At 38.5% G+C, this 21,775-nt stretch overlaps 1 protein-coding gene across 1 annotated transcript in view; it reads right to left on the reverse strand.

Moving 5' to 3' along the window:
- Positions 1–21,775, reverse strand: part of KIF18A (kinesin family member 18A) — a 442,588-nt gene that overhangs the window by 170,558 nt on the left and 250,255 nt on the right. The window contains exons 6-9 of the mRNA XM_053720394.1: positions 9,818–9,994; positions 9,041–9,115; positions 8,791–8,900; positions 1,852–2,014 (exon numbers count right to left, since the gene is read on the reverse strand). Coding sequence (XP_053576369.1) covers positions 1,852–2,014; positions 8,791–8,900; positions 9,041–9,115; positions 9,818–9,994 — 525 coding nt within the window. The remainder of the gene's footprint in view (positions 1–1,851; positions 2,015–8,790; positions 8,901–9,040; positions 9,116–9,817; positions 9,995–21,775) is intronic.

Raw genomic sequence — 21,775 nt, forward strand, 5'->3', positions numbered from 1 at the left:
CCTTTAATCTTAAAGCTGTGATCTCCATGCACACATGCATACTTTAAACTGTCAGTAGCCAATTCAGACTGTGTTTTCTAATTATTTTACTGAGGGCTATTCAGTGCTCATTTGCGCAAAGACATCAAAACATTTGCAAAGTACATTTGCATAGCGCGCTGTAAAATATTTGGCGCTATGTGCAAACCAACATTTTAATGTGAATAAAGCTAAGAGTACAAATGCTTAACACTGCTGTTACATGTAACACTTTCTGTGACAGATTCCCAGAGAGAGACATTTTCTGCACCATAGTGTCCTCTAACCATTACAAGATTCTTTAGTGCAAAACTTCAGCCCTTCCCCCCCCTTCAGTCCAGAGAGGCTTTGCAAGAATTGTCAATTTGCAGGAGTGGGCAACCATATTGACTACACATATGAACGGAGCATACGGCCAACATGAAATACAACAGGTGGACACAGACAAGCCTCTATGCAGGAGAGATAATTCTAAATAAAAAAAATTATAATGCTAGTGAATCATTTTACACAAAAGTGTTTGCAGAACTTACTTTGATTATAAAGTCCTTAAACAATATGAAGAGTAACTGTCATTGATAATTCTATCACTCTGCTCAGTACAAGATTCCAAAATTCCCTGTTCACTGGCGGTGTCTGTGTGACCACCCCGCTTATGTGCTTTAAGTCTTATAATGTTGTTTCAATCTATATTAAAACTTGCCAACCCACACATTCTCACAAATATCGATCATTGCAATATCATACCCCACAGTGCCTCAGGGTTAACGTTTGGCATCTATATCTGTTCATTCTACTTTCACAGTAACTGAGCTTTTCTATCACTATGGTAACATCGGCATTCTCCTAGGAACAGGACCGTATTCATATTAACCGGAAACTACTGACTAGGTAAATTCCAAAAATACAGCCTGTTGATGATGCTAGCTGAGTTAACAGTTTGATATATTCTTTTGTTCATAAAAACCATCATAAAATAGGTCATCATAACGTCCTATGACCAACTGCAATTTCTGTAGTTATACAGTATAAAATATAGCAACGCACTGATGCCAAATAAGGAGCTTTAGAAAAAAAAATAAAGAGTTGTAAAACACTTTTTAATTATAAGAAGGATGGTTAGTGTCAATAAAAGACATTCAAAATTTTGAATTAACTACATGTATTAAAAGGGACATTGTACACTAGATTTTTCTTTTCTAAATGTTTTGTAGATCTATTTATATGGCCCATCTGGGGGTGTTTTTGTTACTAAGCCCCAAAGTATCAGATGTAGACCCGGGTCTACAGACTCCTGCTGCTCCTGTTTGTTTAAACAGTCTTTTCATATGCAGGGGAGGGGAATGTCTGCTCTTCCTGCTTTCACAGCCCCTTTCACTGGGTGTCCCAGCCTAACCTCATCAACAGTGCTAAACTGGGAGCTTTTAAAAGGTTTTATACTGGAGTTTTATATCAGTATCTGTGCATATTCTTCTTTATAGTAGTGTCTATTACATCCAGTTATGTGAAAATTGGTGTACACTGTCCCTTTAAGGACTTATTGCCTTCCCTAGAGTTGTAATGCATTGTATAATAAGTGTATGCTGCAATCTCTAGCAGCTAGGGCTCACTGCTCTTTTTCTACAGATGGCCCAAGTTTAATGATTCTAGTTTTTAAAAGTAAATTCCCAAAATGCCCCTTAAAATGAAGTTAAACAACTATGAATGAAGTTATTGGAATATTGCAGTGTTTGCCTCTCAGGAAAACCTTTTCACATTTTAAATCTGACAGAAGCCACACAAAAGTTGTCACTGTAGCGTCAGAAATTGATCAGCACATTAGACTTTCCTCACCTTCACAGTCTTATCAAGGGAGCAGAGCACATGAATTTGTTCAAGATGCTGCTTTTGATAGGACATTTTTAGCTGGTTTTCTTTAAGACGCATTTCCAGGTTGAGAAACGCCAATCTTGTTTCCTCTCTGTTGGCAAACAGACAGCGGAGAGTGTCTCGACATCTAGAAATAGAACGGCCATTAGAAACTGCACCTTTACCTGAATTGATTCATGGAACAAATATTAGACATGACTCATAAGCATAAATAAATAGACCAGAGACAAAGCACTTTATACTAGCACGAAAATCCCAGCACAGAGATAGAACAATGAAAGGCATATGGAAGGGATAGTTAAACTATTCAGACAGTACAATGTAAAGAAAACAAACTTTCCAATAACCATTTTATCTTGGTATCCTTTGTTTAAAATGTAGCTCCTTCCCATGAGAGCATACTGAAGTATGCTCAGAAGCGTGTTTTATGCCCTTTGATACCATTTGTTTTGCATGCAGATCTTCAACAAAGTAGTGCTGGATTTTTATTTATTCTTAGTTGAAAGCTAAATCTAGGTAGGCTCATATGCTAATTTCTAAACCCTTGAAGGCCACCTCTTATCTAAATGCATTTGACAGATTTTTCCAGCTAGAGGGCATTAGTTCATATGTTTCATATAGATAACATTGAGCTCACGCACGTGAAGTTATTTATGAGTCAGTACTAATTGCCTGAAATGCAAGTCTGTCAAAAGATCTGAGATAAGGAGGCAGTCAGCAGAAACTTAGATACAAGGTAATTACAGAGGTACAAAGTATATATAACAGTGTTGGTTGTGCAAAACTAGGGAATGGTAAATAACAAAATTTATGCTTACCTGATAAATTCCTTTCTCCTGTAGTGTGGTCAGTCCACGGGTCATCATTACTTTTGGGATATTAACTCCTCCCCAACAGGAAGTGCAAGAGGACTCACCCAGCAGAGCCGCCACACAGCTCCTCCCCTCTACGTCACACCCAGTCATTCGACCGAGAACCAACGAGAAAGGAGAAGCCAAAGGGTGCAGTGGTGACTGGAGTATAATTTAAAAATTTAGACCTGCCATAAAAACAGGGCGGGCCGTGGACTGACCACACTACAGGAGAAAGGAATTTATCAGGTAAGCATAAATTTTGTTTTCTCCTGTTAAGTGTGGTCAGTCCACGGGTCATCATTACTTCTGGGATACCAATACCAAAGCTAAAGTACACGGATGACGGGAGGGACAGGCAGGCTCTTTATACGGAAGGAACCACTGCCTGAAGAACCTTTCTCCCAAAAACAGCCTCCGAAGAAGCAAAAGTGTCAAATTTGTAAAATTTGGAAAAAGTATGAAGAGAAGACCAAGTTGCAGCCTTGCAAATCTGTTCAACAGAAGCCTCATTCTTAAAGGCCCAAGTGGAAGCCACAGCTCTAGTAGAATGAGCTGTAATTCTTTCAGGAGGCTGCTGTCCAGCAGTCTCATAGGCTAAACGTATTATGCTACGAAGCCAAAAAGAGAGAGAGGTAGCCGAAGCTTTTTGACCTCTCCTCTGACCAGAATAAACGACAAACAGGGAAGACGTTTGTCGAAAATCCTTAGTTGCCTGTAGATAAAATTTCAGGGCACGGACTACATCTAGATTGTGTAGAAGACGTTCCTTCTTCGAAGAAGGATTAGGACACAAAGATGGAACAACAATCTCTTGATTGATATTCCTGTTAGTGACCACCTTAGGTAAGAACCCAGGTTTAGTACGCAGAACTACCTTGTCTGAATGAAAAATCAGATAAGGAGAATCACAATGTAAGGCAGATAACTCAGAGACTCTTCGAGCCGAGGAAATAGCCATTAAAAACAGAACTTTCCAAGATAACAGCTTGATATCAATGGAATGAAGGGGTTCAAACGGAACACCCTGTAAAACATTAAGAACTAAGATCAAACTCCATGGTGGAGCAACAGTTTTAAACACAGGCTTGATCCTAGCTAAAGCCTGACAAAAAGCTTGAACGTCCGGAACCTCTGACAGACGTTTGTGTAAAAGAATGGACAGAGCTGAAATCTGTCCCTTTAAGGAACTAGCGGATAAACCCTTTTCTAAACCTTCTTGTAGAAAAGACAATATCCTAGGAATCCTAACCTTACTCCATGAGTAACTCTTGGATTCGCACCAATATAAGTATTTACGCCATATTTTATGGTAAATCTTTCTAGTAACAGGCTTCCTAGCCTGTATTAAGGTATCAATTACTGACTCAGAAAAACCACGTTTTGATAAAATCAAGCGTTCAATTTCCAAGCAGTCAGCTTCAGAGAAATTAGATTTTGATGTTTGAAGGGACCCTGAATCAGAAGGTCCTGTCTCAGAGGCAGAGACCAAGGTGGACAGGATGACATGTCCACTAGATCTGCATACCAAGTCCTGCGTGGCCACGCAGGCGCTATTAGAATCACCGATGCTCTCTCCTGTTTGATTCTGGCAATCAATCGAGGAAGCATCGGGAAGGGTGGAAACACATAAGCCATCCCGAAGGTCCAAGGTGCTGTCAAAGCATCTATCAGAACCGCTCCCGGATCCCTGGATCTGGACCCGTAACAAGGAAGCTTGGCGTTCTGTCGAGACGCCATGAGATCTATCTCTGGTTTGCCCCAACGTCGAAGAATTTGGGCAAAGACTTCCGGATGAAGTTCCCACTCCCCCGGATGAAAAGTCTGACGACTTAGGAAATCCGCCTCCCAGTTCTCCACTCCCGGGATGTGGATTGCTGACAGGTGGCAAGAGTGAGACTCTGCCCAGCGAATTATCTTTGATACTTCCATCATTGCTAGGGAGCTTCTTGTCCCTCCCTGATGGTTGATGTAAGCTACAGTCGTGATGTTGTCCGACTGAAACCTGAATTAGAAATGTCTGAATCCATTCTATTGGGATCAGAACCGTCACCTGCAGATTGAAGCTCTCCGTCCTCATGTTCAGCATACTGTGACGCAATATCAGACATGGCCCTATTATCAACAGCGCACTCTGTTCTCACCCCAGAGTGATCACGCTTACCTCTTAGTTCTGGTAATTTAGCCAAAACTTCAGTCATAACATTAGCCATATCCTGTAATGTGATTTGTAATGGCCACCCTGATGTACTCGGCGCTACAATATCACGCACCTCCCGAGCAGGAGATGCAGGTACTGACACGTGAGGCGAGTTAGTCGGCATAACTCTCCCCTCGTTGTTTGGTGAAATATGTTCAATTTGTACAGATTGACTTTTATTTAAAGTAGCATCAATGCAATTAGTACATAAATTTCTATTGGGCTCCACTTTGGCTTTAGCACATATAGCACAGAGATATTCCTCTGAATCAGACATGTTTAACACACTAGCAAATAAACTAGCAACTTGGAAATACTTTTCAAAGCAATTTACAAATAATATGAAAACGTACTGTGCCTTTAAGAAGCACAGAAAAAAATTATGACAGTTGAGAAATAATAAACTTGAGAAACTATAACATCAAATTCTTTCCGGTAAAAACACAATTTTAGCAAAGGATTGCCCCCATTAGTAATGGATAACTAACCCTGAATAGCAGAAAAAAAGTACAGAAATAAACGTTTTTTTTTTTTTATCACAGTCAGTTACAATCTCACAGCTCTGCTGTGAGTGATAACCTCCCTCAAAATAAGTTTTGAAGACCCCTGAGCTCTGTAGAGACGAACCGGATCATGCAGGGAAGACAAGAGACTTCTGACTGAATTTTTTGATGCGTAGCAAAAGCGCCAAAATAGGCCCCTCCCCCTCACACACAACAGTGAGGGAGATCAGTAAACTGTCTTAAATTAAATAAAACGACTGCCAAGTGGAAAAAAACAGTGCCCAAAACATTTTTTTCACCCAGTACCTCAGAAAATTAAACGATTTAACATGCCAGCAAAAACGTTTAACATCAAATAAATGAAATGTCATTAGAAAGCCTGTTGCTAGTCACTGCAAATTAGGCTAAAGTCTTATGCATACAGTATTATCCCAGTGAAGTGCCATTCCCCAGAATACTGAAGTGTAAATATACATACATGACAGCCTGATACCAGTTGCTACTACTGCATTTAAGGCTGAGCTTACATTATATCGGTATGGCAGAATTTTCTCAGTCAATTCCATTGTCAGAAAATAATATGCTGCTACATACCTCTTTGCAGATTAACCTGCCCGCTGTCCCCTGATCTGAAGTTTACCTCACTCCTCAGATGGCCGAGAACAGCAATATGATCTTAACTACGCCGGCTAAAATCATACAAAAAAACTCAGGTAGATTCTTCTTCAAATTCTACCAGAGAAGGAACAACACACTCCGGTGCTGTTATAAAATAACAAACTTTTGATTGAAGGTATAAAACTAAGTATAATCACCACAGTCCTCTCACACATCCTATCTATTAGTTGGGTGCAAGAGAATGACTGGGTGTGACGTAGAGGGGAGGAGCTGTGTGGCGGCTCTGCTGGGTGAGTCCTCTTGCACTTCCTGTTGGGGAGGAGTTAATATCCCAGAAGTAATGATGACCCGTGGACTGACCACACTTAACAGGAGAAAAAGGGACTATCTATATTTTTAAACAACATTTTTGGTGTTTACTATCCCTTTAAATCTCCACAAGAAATATAAACAGATAAAATCTCTCTCTCTGAGGTGCTTTGCATTTTATGACCCTTGTGATAACCAGAACACCCTTTATTTCCCTGTCACTGCAACAGCAGTGACATAATGATACCATTAACTGTGTGTGTAGGATTAAAAGTTATAACTTGCTTTTACAAATACACAGTGTTGAAATACACAAATCATTTTCTTTGTAAGAGAGATTAAAGGAACGTGGGTAGCGCAGACAAGCCTCAAGTCTGTTGAGAAGCCATGAATTTAATCATTTCAAGGAGGGTTCTAATCTTAATCCTACATGAGTGCCTGTTTTATAGCAATGTTCACAATTATTGTTTTTTTCTTTAAATGTATTTTATTGAGCCAACATCAGAAATAAAATAAATATGTATTAAACTACTTAAACTGAGCATAATATTTTCAGAACAAAACCTGTCACAATCTGATAAAATAGATATGTGCTTACCTTTAAAGGGACATTGTACACTAGAAATTTCCATGCATAAATGTTTTGTAGATAATCCTTTAATATAGCCCACCTGGGGGTGTTTTTGTAACAATTTTTGCTTATTTTTAAATAACATACTGATTTTCAGAATCCTAAACAAGTCCCAAAGTTTTAGATGTATACAGAATTCAAATTGCTTCTCTTTGCAAAATGGGTCATTTCATATGTAGGGGAGGAGAGGGGCGTCCTGCTCTCTGCCCCTTTCAATGGGTGCCCCAGCCTAACCTCATCAAAAGTGCTAAACTGGTAGCTTCTAATTAAGTTTTTAAAAGGTTTTATACAGGATTTTTATATCAGTATCTGTGCATATTATTCTTCATAGTAGTGTCTGTTATATGCAGTTATATGAAAATTGGTGTATTCTGTCCGTTTAACATTTTTGTTTTTAATATCTAAAAAAATACTAAAAATAATTGTGAATAAAATTAAAAACTTTATTTTAAGTTTTCTGGCACACTAAAGGGATTTTCTAATAAAAAATGTACACATTAATTTGTTAATGCGCGAGTATGATAGCTGCTCAAATGAAGACCGTGCCACACAACATACGTAAATACTTCCCCCCCCTGTGCATGCAGCGGTCTTGGCTTCCCCTATCTCATTGCTTATAATTGATCTCTCCAGCAAACAGATAGGAAAATTTTGTAGGGTGATTAGGCGCTGATTTGTGAGGCTGTAAAAATTCAATAGGTTTTTGAATAGCAAGTTCACTCCCCACATCAGTTGGAGGCATGAAAAGTGTAAATATGTATTGTTTCCTGCAATAAAAAACCCTGACAAGGGCTCGATCAAGCAAGGACGGTCATGGAAGTACATGTTTGCACCTGTCCGCCACAGCTCTCCTCTTGTCTGGCAGCCATCCGCTGGCGTAATTCAACATTGCACACAAACGCTATTTTGCGCTTGTGTCCATTGCCGCCCTGTGCCCCGCGCACAGCCAATTACCCGTGGGCAGGAGCTGTCAATCTTTATATCAGACGAGACCGGGGAAAATTGAAATTCTCCACCTAAGAGGTGGAGAAGAGGGTAGGAAGCAGCGATATGCAACAAAAAAAAATCCCAGCAAGCCTCAAGGCACATAAAAAGTAACTTTATTTTAGGAAAAACAAAAAGGTGGCTAATAAAATCACCTTTAAAAACAGCAGCGCAGACTTGTCTTACGCTTTTCTGCGATAGGACACCTTAATCATAGACATACTGTGACTGTTTGTAACCGCAAATTTATATGGTTAACAATTAACATAATTAAAAGAATGATGTGTTCAGTAAAACGGATCAAATTACATAAGTAGAGTGAGAGACTTAGCCTGGACTAGTGTGTATATTGGCCACTTAGTTAAAGATTCTTTAACAAGACATCCTAAAATTATTCAACAATGACTATAACAAATATATAAAAAGCTGAAAATATACGGAGAACCGCTGCTTGATAATTCCTGACTGCAGGTTCACTTGTGAGAACCTGCAGTCATAGGGAGGAGAAGGGCTTGATAAATCGAACCCAAAGTGTGTGGTATGACAACATACACCTGTAATTTAAGCTGCATTGACTTTTTTTGAATAGAGTACCCGTATTTCAAGCAAATTTACCAATATGCTTGATTTTGAATACAGATGTAAGTGCTTAACCCAGCAGAAGTGGTAAATAGCAGCATTAAACGGCACATACGTGAGAAATAATAAAATGGTCTAATGTGCTGAGTCAAACCCCCCACCCCACAAATAAACTTAAACATTGCATTTCACAGCATATATATCAAATGTGCATAAATATATGTTTACCTTTTGGTTTTAGCCTGTTCTTGGCTTGTGCATTGATACTGTTGGATCTGATCAGCAGTAGAGACCTTTTGGTTTTCATATCTTTGTAGTTTGTCTTTTAAGATTGCAATCTAAAAGAAAACCAAACCAGATTAAAGGGTACATAAAAGTCAAAATTAAACTTGCATGAATCAGATCAAAGACGTCACACAAAATGAATTGTATTATCCAATACACTGACACACAGTTACATAGGAAGAATATGATATACCTCTTGTTTTTGTTGTTCACAGATCTTGACATATTGACTAATGTGACTGTCCAAACTAACAACGTTACTCTTAACCTGTTGTGAAAAAAAAAAAAAGAATATGGTATTAGAGAACTGAAATAATCACAAATTAACATAATCAACCATTAGAAATGTAGAAGGTTAAAGGGACAGTACAGTCAAAATTAAACATACACTGATTGGATAGAACAGGAAATTTTAAATAACTTTCCAATTTACTTCCAATTTCGTCCCCAGGCCCTTTTTAATGGGTGCACCAACCAGCTGATTTTATTGACCACCCAGTTCAATTTTTAGCCAAAAATAAGATATGATTGGCTTTTCAATGTTTAATTTATGTTAAATTATGCAATTATACTTTAATATTACAAAGTATTACACTGCCCCACCTGGCTAATTTATAATGCCACTTTGCTGGCAACATTTTCTGTGGAGAACACTGACTTCTATTATCAATTTTGCTTAGTTCTCTTTGTATCCTTTGTTAAAAAGAGTAATCGTAGACGAGCTCTGGAGCGTGCACATGTGTTTAGCCATCTGGCACTGTATATGCAATGTTATATATAGTTACAAACTCTGCTACCATAGACTGCTATAGACATGTGCTCACTCAATCTCCTATCAGAATACTTTGATTTAGTCTTCAACAAAGAAGAACAATAGAATAAAGTAAATATTATAATAGAAGTAAATTAGAAAGTTGTTATTATTTTCTAGATAAATATACACTTTTATAAATAACATATTTAAACTTACTGAAGACTGTATATCCTTGGCTCGGTTTGCATATCGAAGTGTATTATAAGTATCATCATAAGACAATGAAGATGGACTAACTGCAGCAATCATGATAGTACGACAATTTCCTCCGAGAGAATCCTTCAGTAAACGTGTAAGTTTGCTATTACGGTAAGGGATATGTTGTGTCTTGCTCTAAAAGACAAACAAAATAGAAATTGTTTCAATATATTCTTTCCAAGTATAATAATTGTAATATTTGGTCATTGAAATAAAAAAAAAAGTAAATTTATGCTTACCTGATAAATTGATTTCTTCTATGGTAAGACGAGTCCACGGATTCATCCTTTACTTGTGGGATATTATCCTCCTGCTAACAGGAAGTGGCAAAGAGCACCACAGCAGAGCTGTCTATATAGCTCCTCCCTTAGCTCCACCCCCCAGTCATTCGACCGAAGGTACAGGAAGAAAAAAGGAGAACCTACAAGGTGCAGAGGTGACTGAAGTTTAAATCAAAGAAATATAATCTGTCTTAAAATGACAGGGCAGGCTGTGGACTCGTCTTACCATAGAAGAAATCAATTTATCAGGTAAGCATAAATTTACTTTTCTTCTATAAAGGTAAGACGAGTCCACGGATTCATCCTTTACTTGTGGGATACAATACCAAAGCTACAGGACACAGATGAACGGGAGGGACAAGACAGATGGTTAAACAGAAGTCACCACTGCTTGAAGAACTTTTCTCCCAAAAATAGCCTCCGAAGAAGCAAAGGTATCAAATTTGTAAAATTTGGAAAAGGTATGAAGCGAAGACCAAGTCGCAGCCTTACAAATCTGTTCAACAGAAGCATCATTTTTAAAAGCCCATGTGGAAGCCACCGCTCTAGTAGAGTGAGCTGTAATTCTTTCAGGAGGCTGCTGTCAAGCAGTCTCATATGCCAAACGGATGATGCTTTTCAGCCAAAAGGCAAGAGAGGTAGCCGTAGCTTTTTGACCTCTAAGTTTTCCAGAATAGACAACAAAGAAGATGTTTGACGGAAATCCTTGGTCGCTTGCAAGTAAAACTTTAAAGCACGAACTACGTCCAAGTTGTGCAACAGACGCTCCTTCTTTGAGGAAGGATTAGGACACAGAGACGGAACAACAATTTCCTGATTAATATTCTTATTAGTAACAACCTTAGGAAGGAATCCAGGTTTGGTACGCATAACCACCTTATCAGCATGGAAAACAAGATAAAGCGAGTCGCATTGTAATGCAGATAGTTCAGAAACTCTTCGAGCCGAAGAGATAGCTACTAAAAACAGAACTTTCCAAGATAGAAGCTTAATATCTATGGAATGTATAGGTTCAAACGGAACCCTTTGAAGAACTTTAAGAACTAAATTCAAACTCCATGGCGGAGCAACAGGTTTAAACACAGGCTTCATTCTAACTAAAGCTTGACAAAACGACTGAATGTCTGGAACATCTGTGAAGTAGAATTGATAAAGCAGATATCTGTCCCTTTAAGGAACTAGCTGATAGCCCCTTCTCCAATCTTACTCCATGAGTAGCCTTTGGATTCGCACCAATAAAGATATTTACGCCATATCTTACAATAAATTTTCCTGGTGACAGGCTTACGAGCCTCAATCAAGGTATCTATGACCTACTCAGAGAACCCCCGCTTGGATAAGATCAAGCCTTCAATCTCCAAGCAGTCAGTCGCAGAGAAACTAGATTTGGATGCTGAAACGGACCTTGAATCAGAAGGTCCTGTCTCAGTGGCAGAGTCCATGGTGGAAGAGATGACATGTCCATCAGGTCTGCATACCAAGTCCTGCATGGCCACGCAGGTGCTTTCAAAATCACTGAAGCTCTCTCCTGTTTGATTCTGGCAATCAAAAGAGGAAGGAGAGGAAATGGTGGAAACACATAAGCCAGGTTGAACGACCAGGGTACTGCTAGAGGATCTATCAGTACTGCCTGAGGATCCCTTAACCTGGACCCGTAACAAGGAAGTTTGTCATTCTGACGAGACGCCATCAGATCCAATTCTGGTGTGCCCCATTGCTGAATCAAATGTGCAAACACCTCCGGATGGAGTTTCCACTCCCCCGGATGAAAAGTCTGACGACTTAGAAAATCCGCTTCCCAGTTCTCCACTCATGGGATATAGATTGCTGATAGATGGCAAGAGTGAGTCTCTGCCCATCAAATTATTTTGGTAACCTCTATCATCGCTAGAGAACTCTTTGTTCCCCCCTGATGATTGATGTATGCTACAGTCGTGATATTGTCCGACTGGAATCTTATGAATCTGGCCGATGCCAGCTGAGGCCACGACTGAAGCGCGTTGAATATCGCTCTCAGTTCAAGAATATTTATTGGGAGGAGAGCCTCCTCCTGAGTCCACAAATCCTGTGCTTTCAGGGAATTCCAGACTGCACCCCAGCCCAATAGGCTGGCGTCCGTAGTCACTATGACCCACGCTGGCCTTTGGAAACACATTCCCTTTAACAGATGATCCTGTGACAACCACCAAAGAAGAGAGTCTCTGGTCTCTTAGTCCAGATTTATCTGAGGACATAAATCTGCATAATCCCCATTCCACTGTTTGAGCATGCAAAGTTGCAGTGGTCTGAGATGCAAGCGAGCAAACGGAACTATGTCCATTACCATTAAGCCGATTGCCTCCATACACTGAGCCACTGACGGCCGAGGAATGGAATGAAGAGCCCGGCATATGGATACAATTTTTTATTTCCTGACCTCCGTCAGAAAAATCCTCATGTCCACCGAATATATCAGAGTTCCCAGGAATGGAACTCTTGTGAGAGGGAGAAGTGAACTCTTTTTTACGTTCTCCTTCCACCCGTGAGATCTTAGAAAAGCCAACACAATGTCCATATGAGATTTGGCTAGTTGGTAAGTTGACGCCTGGATTAAGATATCGTCCAGATAAGGTGCCACCGCTATGCCCCGCTGCTTTAGAACCGCCAGAAGGGACCCTAGCACCTTTGTGAAAATTCTGGGAGCCGTGGCCAACCCGAAGGGAAGTGCCACAAGCTGGTAATGCTTGTCCAGAAAGGCGAATCTGAGGAACTGGTGATGATCTTTGTGGATAGGAATGTGTAGATACGCATCGTTTAAGTCGACGGCCATATATTGACCCTCCTGGATCATCGGCAAAATAGTCCGAATGGTCTCCATCTTGTAGGATGGGACTCTGAGGAATTTATTTAGGATCTTGAGACCCAAAATTGGTCTGAAGGTTCCCTCTTTTTTGGGAACCACAAACAGATTGGAGTAGAACCCTTGCCCCTGTTCTGATTCCGGAACTGGGCAGATCACTCCCATGGTATATAGGTCTTCTACACAGCGTAAGAACGCCTCTCTTTTTGTCTGGTTTACAGACAATTGAAAAAGATGGAATCTCCCCCTTGGGGGGGGGGGGAATCTTTGAAATCTAGAAGATACCCCTGGATTACTAATTCTAAAGCCCAGGAGTCCTGAACGTCTCTTGCCCAAGCCTGAGTGAAGAGAGAAAGTCTGCCCCCTACTAGATCCGGCCCCGGATCGGGGGCTACCCCATCATGCTGTCTTGGTGGCAGCAGCAGGCTTCTTGGCCTGTTTACCCTTGTTCCAAGTCTGATTAGGTCTCCAGACTGACTTGGATTGAGCAGGGGAAGAGGTAGAGGGACCACTTTTGAAGTTTCGAAAGGAACGAAAATTATTTTGTTTGGTCCTCATTTTATTCGTCTTATCCTGAGGAAGGGCATGGCCTTTCCCTCCAGTGATGTCTGAAATGATCTCTTTCAGTTCAGGACCGAATAGGGTCTTACCTTTGAAAGGGATGGCTAAAAGCTTAGCTTTTGATGACATGTCAGCAGACCAGGACTTAAGCCATAACGCTCTACGCGCTAAAATGACAAAACCTGAATTTTTCGCCGCTAATTTAGCCAATTTAAAAGCGGCATCTGATATGAAAGAATTAGCTAGCTTGAGAGCCCTAATTCTATCCAGAATATCATCTAATGGGGTCTCAACCTGAAGGACACTGCAGTAGTTACAGGAACAATGCACGCTATAGGTTGGAGAAGAAAACCTTGATGAACAAATATTTTCTTTAGAAGACCCTCTAATTTTTTATCCATAGGATCTTTGAAAGCACAACTGTCCTCAATAGGTATAGTTGTACGCTTAGCCAGGGTAGAAATAGCTCCCTCCACCTTAGGGATCGTCTGCCACGAGTCCTGCACGGCGTCTGATATGGGAAACATTTTCTTAAAAGTAGGAGGGGGAGCGAACAGAATACCTGGTCTATCCCACTCCTTAGTAACAATTTCTGAAATCCTCTTAGGGACCGGAAAAACATCAGTGTAGGCAGGAACCTCTAGGAATCTGTCCATTTTACACAATTTCTCTGGAACTACAATAGGGTCACAATCATTCAGAGTCGCTAAAACCTCCCTGAGCAATAAGCGGAGGTGTTCCAGTTTAAATTTAAAAGCCTGCATATCTGAATCTGTCTGAGGGAACATATTTCCTGAATCAGAAATCTCTCCCTCAGCCAGCAAATCCCTCACTTCAGAACATTGTGAGGGTACATCGTATATGGCTAATAAAGCGTCAGAGGACTCAGCGTTTGTTCTCACACCTTCTAACTGCGGCCATATCTTGCAGGGTGAAAGAATTAGACGCACCAGAAGTAATTGGCGTCGCTTGTGCGGGCGTTAATGGTTGTGACACTTGGGGAGAATTAGAAGGCATAACCTGATTCCCTTCTGACTGAGAATCATCCTGCGACATACTTTTAGTAGCTAAAATATGTTCTTTGCAATTTATTGACCTTTCAGTGCATGAGGGACACATTCTAAGTGGAGGTTCCACAATGGCTTCTAAACATATTGAACATTGACTTTCCTCAATGTCAGACATGTTGAACAGGCTAGTAATGACTACAAACAAACATGAAAACACTTTATTTAGTGAAAAAAATAACAATCTTAAAAAACGGTACTACGCCTTTAAGAGAAAAAAAGCATACACGTTCTGCAAAACAGCCTAAACATGCACCAAATTTTTCAAAATTTTGTATGCAGACACCATATAAGTAGTTAAGATTGCCCCACAAGGAATTTTAACATTTAACCCCTTAATTTGCAAACCGGATTGAAAATAGGCCCAGATCCGGAACAAAATATCCCAAAGCACCTTGCCACAGCCCTGCTGTGGCCCTACCTGCCCTCAGGGATAGTAAATGTGGGGTAAAAGCTTTGATTTGGCCCAAAACATACACCAGGGCCCTCAGGAGTTAGAGCTTGCTGCGAAAAACTAACTGCGCATCTGAGGCGCGGAAATAGGCCCCGCCCATCTCACTCGATGTCTCCACAGCCTCAAAGAACTGCACCAGATCAGTTATAACTAGCCATGTGGGTTCTGAGACCCAAAAGTTAAGCCATGTGTGCCCTCAAAGTTGCCCAAAACGTTATTGCCACAAAACATTAAAGCACTCCCAAATCATAAAAACGTTTGCCCACAAACATTTACAACTCAGTGTCAACCATATTTGCAATTGGCCCCATATGCAAGCTAAGTAATGCCCTTTTTTAGCTCTAGGATTACTGCTTACCCTTACCCTCCTGGGTATAATGTCAGCCCTTCTGAAATACACAGTCTCTCCAGAAATATATGACTGAACATACCTCACTGCTGCATAGCATGAAAACGTTCCTCACACTGAAGTTTCCTGTACTCCTCAGCCTCTGTGGGAATAGTAATGGACCTTAGTTACAAATGCTAAGATCATCATCCTCCAGGCAGCAGTCTTCATCCATCTGCTGCCTGAGAGTAAATAGTACACACCGGTACCATTTAAAATAAACTCTTGCTTGAAGAAATTAAAAACTAATATTTTATCACCTCTTTCACTTTACCCTTCCTAGTACTTAGAGTAGGCAAAGAGAATGACTGGGGGGTGGAGCTAAGGGAGGAGCTATATAGACAGCTCTGCTGTGGTGCTCTTTGCCACTTCCTGTTAGCAGGAGGATAATATCCCACAAGTAAAGGATGAATCCATGGACTCGTCTTACCTTTATAGAAGAAAGGAGATTTTTTTCCTTTTAACTTGCCAACAAAATGTTATCACATTAAAGGGACATAATACCCAAATGTTGAAGCACTTGAAAGTTATGCAGCATAGCTGTAAAAAATCTGACTAGAAAATATCACCTCTTTGTAACATAGGAAAATATTTTACCTTAAAATATCCATTGTAGCCACATCCCATTTTAAAGGGACTTTAAGCAGCCAATCAGGATGCATGTCCCAGGACTCTCATTGAAATCTCATGAGATTAGAGTAAAGTAAAATGTCACATCAGCACTGTTGAAGCCGATTGACTGCTGTTTTTTTGTTTTGTTTTTTTTTAAACATGCAACCGACAGTAGCTGTATGCTCTCAAGATTGAAATACAGCTTGCCATGTTAAACAATTATTTATTTCTATTATCAAATTTGCTTTTCTTGGTAGCCTTTATTAAACAGTAAACATCGGTGGGATCACATGGGCTCAGCAGCAATTGTCTTTAGAACTCTATGGGGACAGCGGTTTGCAGCATTGTAGCACTGTTATACATTGTTGCAAATACTGCTTCTAAAGACGTACACACTCCTAAGCTCCGATGAGCCGACCTAACTCTTTAACAAAGGATACAGACAGAACAAAGGCATTTGGATAATATAAGTAAATGGGAATGTTTTTTAATCTAAGTGAATAAAGAATCGGGTGAGCATTATTGGAGAAATATTTGTGGACTTTTCATCTAAACTTATTTTCTTGATAATAATGTACAATATATTGTAAATCATAGCTGTCTGACTCTACATTATGTGAATATGATTTTTTAAATAATATGTAAAATAAATAATTGTGTTCTGTATTGGCAGAGATGAGGCAAATTGCTTGTAGAGCGTGTATTTAAGAAATGAGAGACGTATATCGTTAAAATAAAATATAAACTAAAAAGAATATTGTAAGATACTGAACTATTAAAAAGATAAAGATTGTGATGTCAGAACTATCACACATGTGTATATTTACTTAAAGGGCCAGTAAATACCATGATATTGTATATAAAATCTCTAGTTATGCATATTGAAACAACTTTGCAAAATATATTTATTATTTATTTTGCCCCCTTTTCATGTAATGTAGCTCTGAAAATTGAGCAATTTATAATTCTCAGAACATGACTCCCCCTGCTGACTTATCAAGGCTAACTTGGTTACATATATGTGCCTGATTGGTTTTAAATGATAACAACTGCAAATCAGAGTACTTTATGCTAACTTTATAACTGTGGTTAGCCTTGTTGTCTGCAGACTAAAGCCCAGATTGGCTCCTCCTTTTATGATTCAGATAGATCATGTTATTTTAAACAACTTGCCAATTTACATCTATTATCTAATTTGTTTTGTTCTCTTATTATTGGCTGACCCAATACATTCAGCTGGCTCCCAGTAGTGCATTGCTGCTTCTTCAAAAAAGATATGTATAGAAAAAATACCCAATAAAAGTAGTTTAACAACTCTTTAAGAGAGAAATATCACACTAGTCTCACAATAAATACAAATTGTAAGTAGAAAGATATAAACACGTGACCACTACGTCAGTGAAACCCGGAAGCGGCAGTGTGGATGCCGAGACTGACAAGAGAGGTACGTGTGTAAGGGTTAAGTCAGAGAAAGCACACTATAACAAAAGCTTTCGGATTTCGGTGAGCAGAAAACCATTGGTCATTGGAACTTAAACGTATATCGATATATATCCTTCCATTTGGGACATTTTATTTAAAGAGTAATCCTTCGTCTCAAAGCCACAAATAACCCCCCGAAAAGTTTTGGAAAAATTAAACGAAGATATAACATAAAGGGGCAGTACTTAAACAATTACTTGTTACCAAATGCAACATTGTGATATGTTGTCAAATTCATCAGTTTGTTTTTAACTGTCCATGATTTGTTTCTAAAATCCATGATTTTATGATAGATGGTAATAAATGCCTATTAGTATTTTATCTGGTGCCCCTTAGAGTTAATTACTAATAAGAGGTTTAAAAGGTATTACTAGTTTCATTTCCCTATGATGTTTATATGAAATGATATTGTGAGATAAATAAAAGTAAATTTATTGTATATAAAATAATATCTATTATTCATTGCTTGTGAGGTTGTGCATATATTGATATAACACAAATCACACCCAGACTAACAAGTTATATACTATCACTTTTTAGGTGTAGTTAGCTTTATAGTGCACTCTTTCTACTTGATATCTTCAAAAAAGGATACCAAGAGAGTAAAGCAAATTAGATAGATGTAAATTGGAAAGTTGTTTAAAATTGTATTATCTATCTGAATCATGAAATAAAAAGTTGAGGTTTCATGTCCCTTTAAGACTTGACATATGTTATTCTACAGCAACACAACAGAAATGTCTTGTTATTATCTATCTTGCTATTATCTATCTGAATCATGAAATAAAAAGTTGAGGTTTCATGTCCCTTTAAGACTTGACATATGTTATTCTATAACAACACAACAGAAATGTCTTGTTATTACAATGTGTTAACTGTTTCTTTAAAAGATTTTGTGTAAACAAGTAACAAACGTGTACAGATGAAAATGTGCATCATGCAATGGAAACCACCAATGATACAGCTTAACAGATAAATACACTGAATCGGTCGTCATTTCAAATTCTCTTACAAAAGAAGCATTCTTAAAGGGTCATTACAGTGCACATATAAAATGTTCTGTGTTAGGGCTTTTTATCATTGCACAATTTCTTGAATATTACATTTGCAGAGCTTAAACCTAATTTTTTTTCTTTCATGATTCAGATAGAGCATGAGATTTTAAGTACCTTTCTAATTTACTCCTATTATCAATTTTTCTTTGTTCTCATGCTATCTTGATTTGTAAAAGCAGTACTGTAAGCTTTAGAGCCAGACCATTTTTTGTTCAGCACCTGGGTAGCACTTGTTGATTTGTGGCTAAATGTAGCAAACCAATCAGCAAGCTCTACCAAGGTGCTGAACTAAAAATGGGCCGGCTCCTAATCTTTTATTACTGCTTTTTCAAATCAAGATAACATGAGAACAAAGAAAAATTGATAATAGGAGTAAATTAGAAAGTTGCTTAAAATTGCATGCTCTATCTGAATCATGAAAGAAAAAATGTGGGGTTAGTATCCCTTTAAACACACACCAAAAGTCAGCTCCAGAACAGCAATATACTCCTGGGACCTAGCTGACCACATCTGGTGAAACAATGACAATAGGCATTTATGTGTAGCCACCAATCATCAGCTAGCTCCCATTTGTGCACTGTTGCTCCTATTTAGGTATACTATTCAACAAAGGATAATATGAGAACAAAACAAAATTGATAAAAGAAGAAAATTGAAGATCTCTAACATTAGCAAAGTCTATCTGAATCTGAAACATAACTTTATTTTTTTACTTTCATGTACCAAAAAAGTGCAAGGGTCAATCTAAAAAAATATTATGAGGCTATATTACCCTACAAGAGTTTGCGCAATATACTTTGTGATACAAAAACATAATTTATGTAAGAACTTACCAGATAAATTAATTTAATTCATATTGGCAAGAGTCCATGAGCTAGTGACGTATGGAATATACAATCCTACCAGGAGGGGCAAAGTTTCCGAAACCTCAAAATGCCTATAAATACACCCCTCACCACAGCCACAATTCAGTTTAACGAATAGCCAAAAAGTAGGGTGATAAAGAAAGGAGTAAAAAGCATCAACAAAGGAATTTGGAAATAATTGTGCTTTATACAAAAAAATCATAACCACCATAAAAAAGGGTTGGCCTCATGGACTCTTGCCAATATGAAAGAAATGAATTTATCAGGTAAGTTCTTACATAAATTATGTTTTCTTTCATGTAATTGGCAAGAGTCCATGAACTAGTGACGTATGGGATAGCAATACCCAAGATGTGGAACTCCACGCAAGAGTCACTAGACAGGGAGGGACAAAATAAAAACAGCAATTTCGCTGAAAAAATAAATAAATCCACAAACCAAATATAAGTTTATTTAAAAAAAAAAAACATAAGCAGACGAATCAAACTGAAACAGCTGCCCGAAGAACTTTCCTACCAAAAACTGTTTCCAAAGAAGGAAACACATCAAAATGGTAGAATTTAGTAATGTATGCAAAGAAGACTAAGATGCTGCTTTGCAAATCTGATCAACCGTAGCTTCATTCTTAAAAGCCTAAGAAATGTAAACTGATCTAGTAGAATGAGCTGTAATTCTCTGAGGCGGGGCTTTACCCGACTGCAAATAAGCTTGATGAATCAAAAGCTTTACCCACAATGCCAAAGAAACGGCAGAAGCCTTCTGACCTTTCCTGGAACCAGAAAAGAAAACGAATAGACTAGAAGTCTTCCTGAAATCTTTAATGGCTTCAACATAATATTTCAGAGCTCTCACTACATCCAAAGAATGTAAAGATCTCGCCAAAGAATTCTTAGGATTAGGACACAAAGAAGGGACAACAATTTCTATATTAATGTTGTTAGAATTCACAAGCTTAGGTAAGAATTTAAATAAAGTCCGCAAAACTGCCTTATTCTGATGAAAAATCAGAAAAGGAGATTCACAAGAGAGAGAGAGAGGATAATTCAGAAACTCTTCTAGCAGAAGAGATGGCCAAAAGGAACAACACATTCCAGAAAAGTAGTTTAATGTACAAAGAATGCATAGGCTCAAATGGAGGAGCCTGCAAAGCCTTCAAAACCAAATTAAGACTCCAAGGAGGAGAGATTGATTTAATGACAGGCTTGATACGAACCAAAGCCTGTACAAAACAATGAATATCAGGAAGTTTAGCAATTTTCCTGTGGAATAAAACAGAAAGAGCAGAGATTTGTCCTTTCACGGAACTTGCAGACAAACCTTTATCCAAATCATCCTGAAGAAACTGTAAAATTCTAGGAATTCTAAAAGAATGCCAGGAGAATTTATAAGAAGAACACCATGAAATATAAGTCTTCCAATCTCGATAATAAATCTTTCTAGAAACAGATTTACGAGTCTGAGAAACCTCTATGACTAAGCACTAAGCATTCAATTTCCATACCTTCAAATTTAATGATTTGAGATCCTGATGGAAAAACGGACCTTGAGATAGAAGGTCTGACCTTAATGGAAGTGGCCAAGGTTGGCAACTGGACATCCGAACAAGATCAGCATACCAAAACCTGTGAAGCCATGCTGGAGCCACCAGCAGCACAAATGATTGCTCCATGATGATTTTGGAGATCACTCTTGGAAGAACTAGAGGCGGGAAAACATAATCAGGTTGATAACACCAAGGAAGTGTCAACGCATCCACTGCTTCCGCCTGAGGGTCCCTGGACAGGTACCTGGGAAGTTTCTTGTTTAGATGAGAAGCCATCAGATCTATTTCTGGAAGCCCCCACATCTGAACAATTTGAGAAAACACATCTGGGTGAAGAGACCATTCTCACGGATGTAAAATCTAACGACTGAGATAATCCGCTTCCCAATTGTCTATACCTGGGATATTAGTTATTAACTATTTAATAGCTTACCTAGCTAAAATAAACTGAAATTTACCTGTAAAATAAATCCTAACCTAAGTTATAATTACACCTAACACTAAACTATACTTTAATAAATTATTCCTATTTAAAACTAAATACTTACCTGTAAAATAAACCCTAATATAGCTACAATATAAATAATAATTATATTGTAGCTATCTTAGGATTTATATTTATTTTACAGGTAACTTTGTATTTATTTTAGCTAGTTAGAATAGTTATTAAATAGTTATTAACTATTTAATAACTACCTAGCTAAAAGAAATACAAAATTACCTGTAAAATAAATCTTAACCTAAGTTACAATTAAACCTAATACTACA

Source organism: Bombina bombina, chromosome 7 (assembly GCF_027579735.1).
Source record: "Bombina bombina isolate aBomBom1 chromosome 7, aBomBom1.pri, whole genome shotgun sequence".
Classification (NCBI taxonomy): Eukaryota; Metazoa; Chordata; class Amphibia; order Anura; family Bombinatoridae; genus Bombina; species Bombina bombina.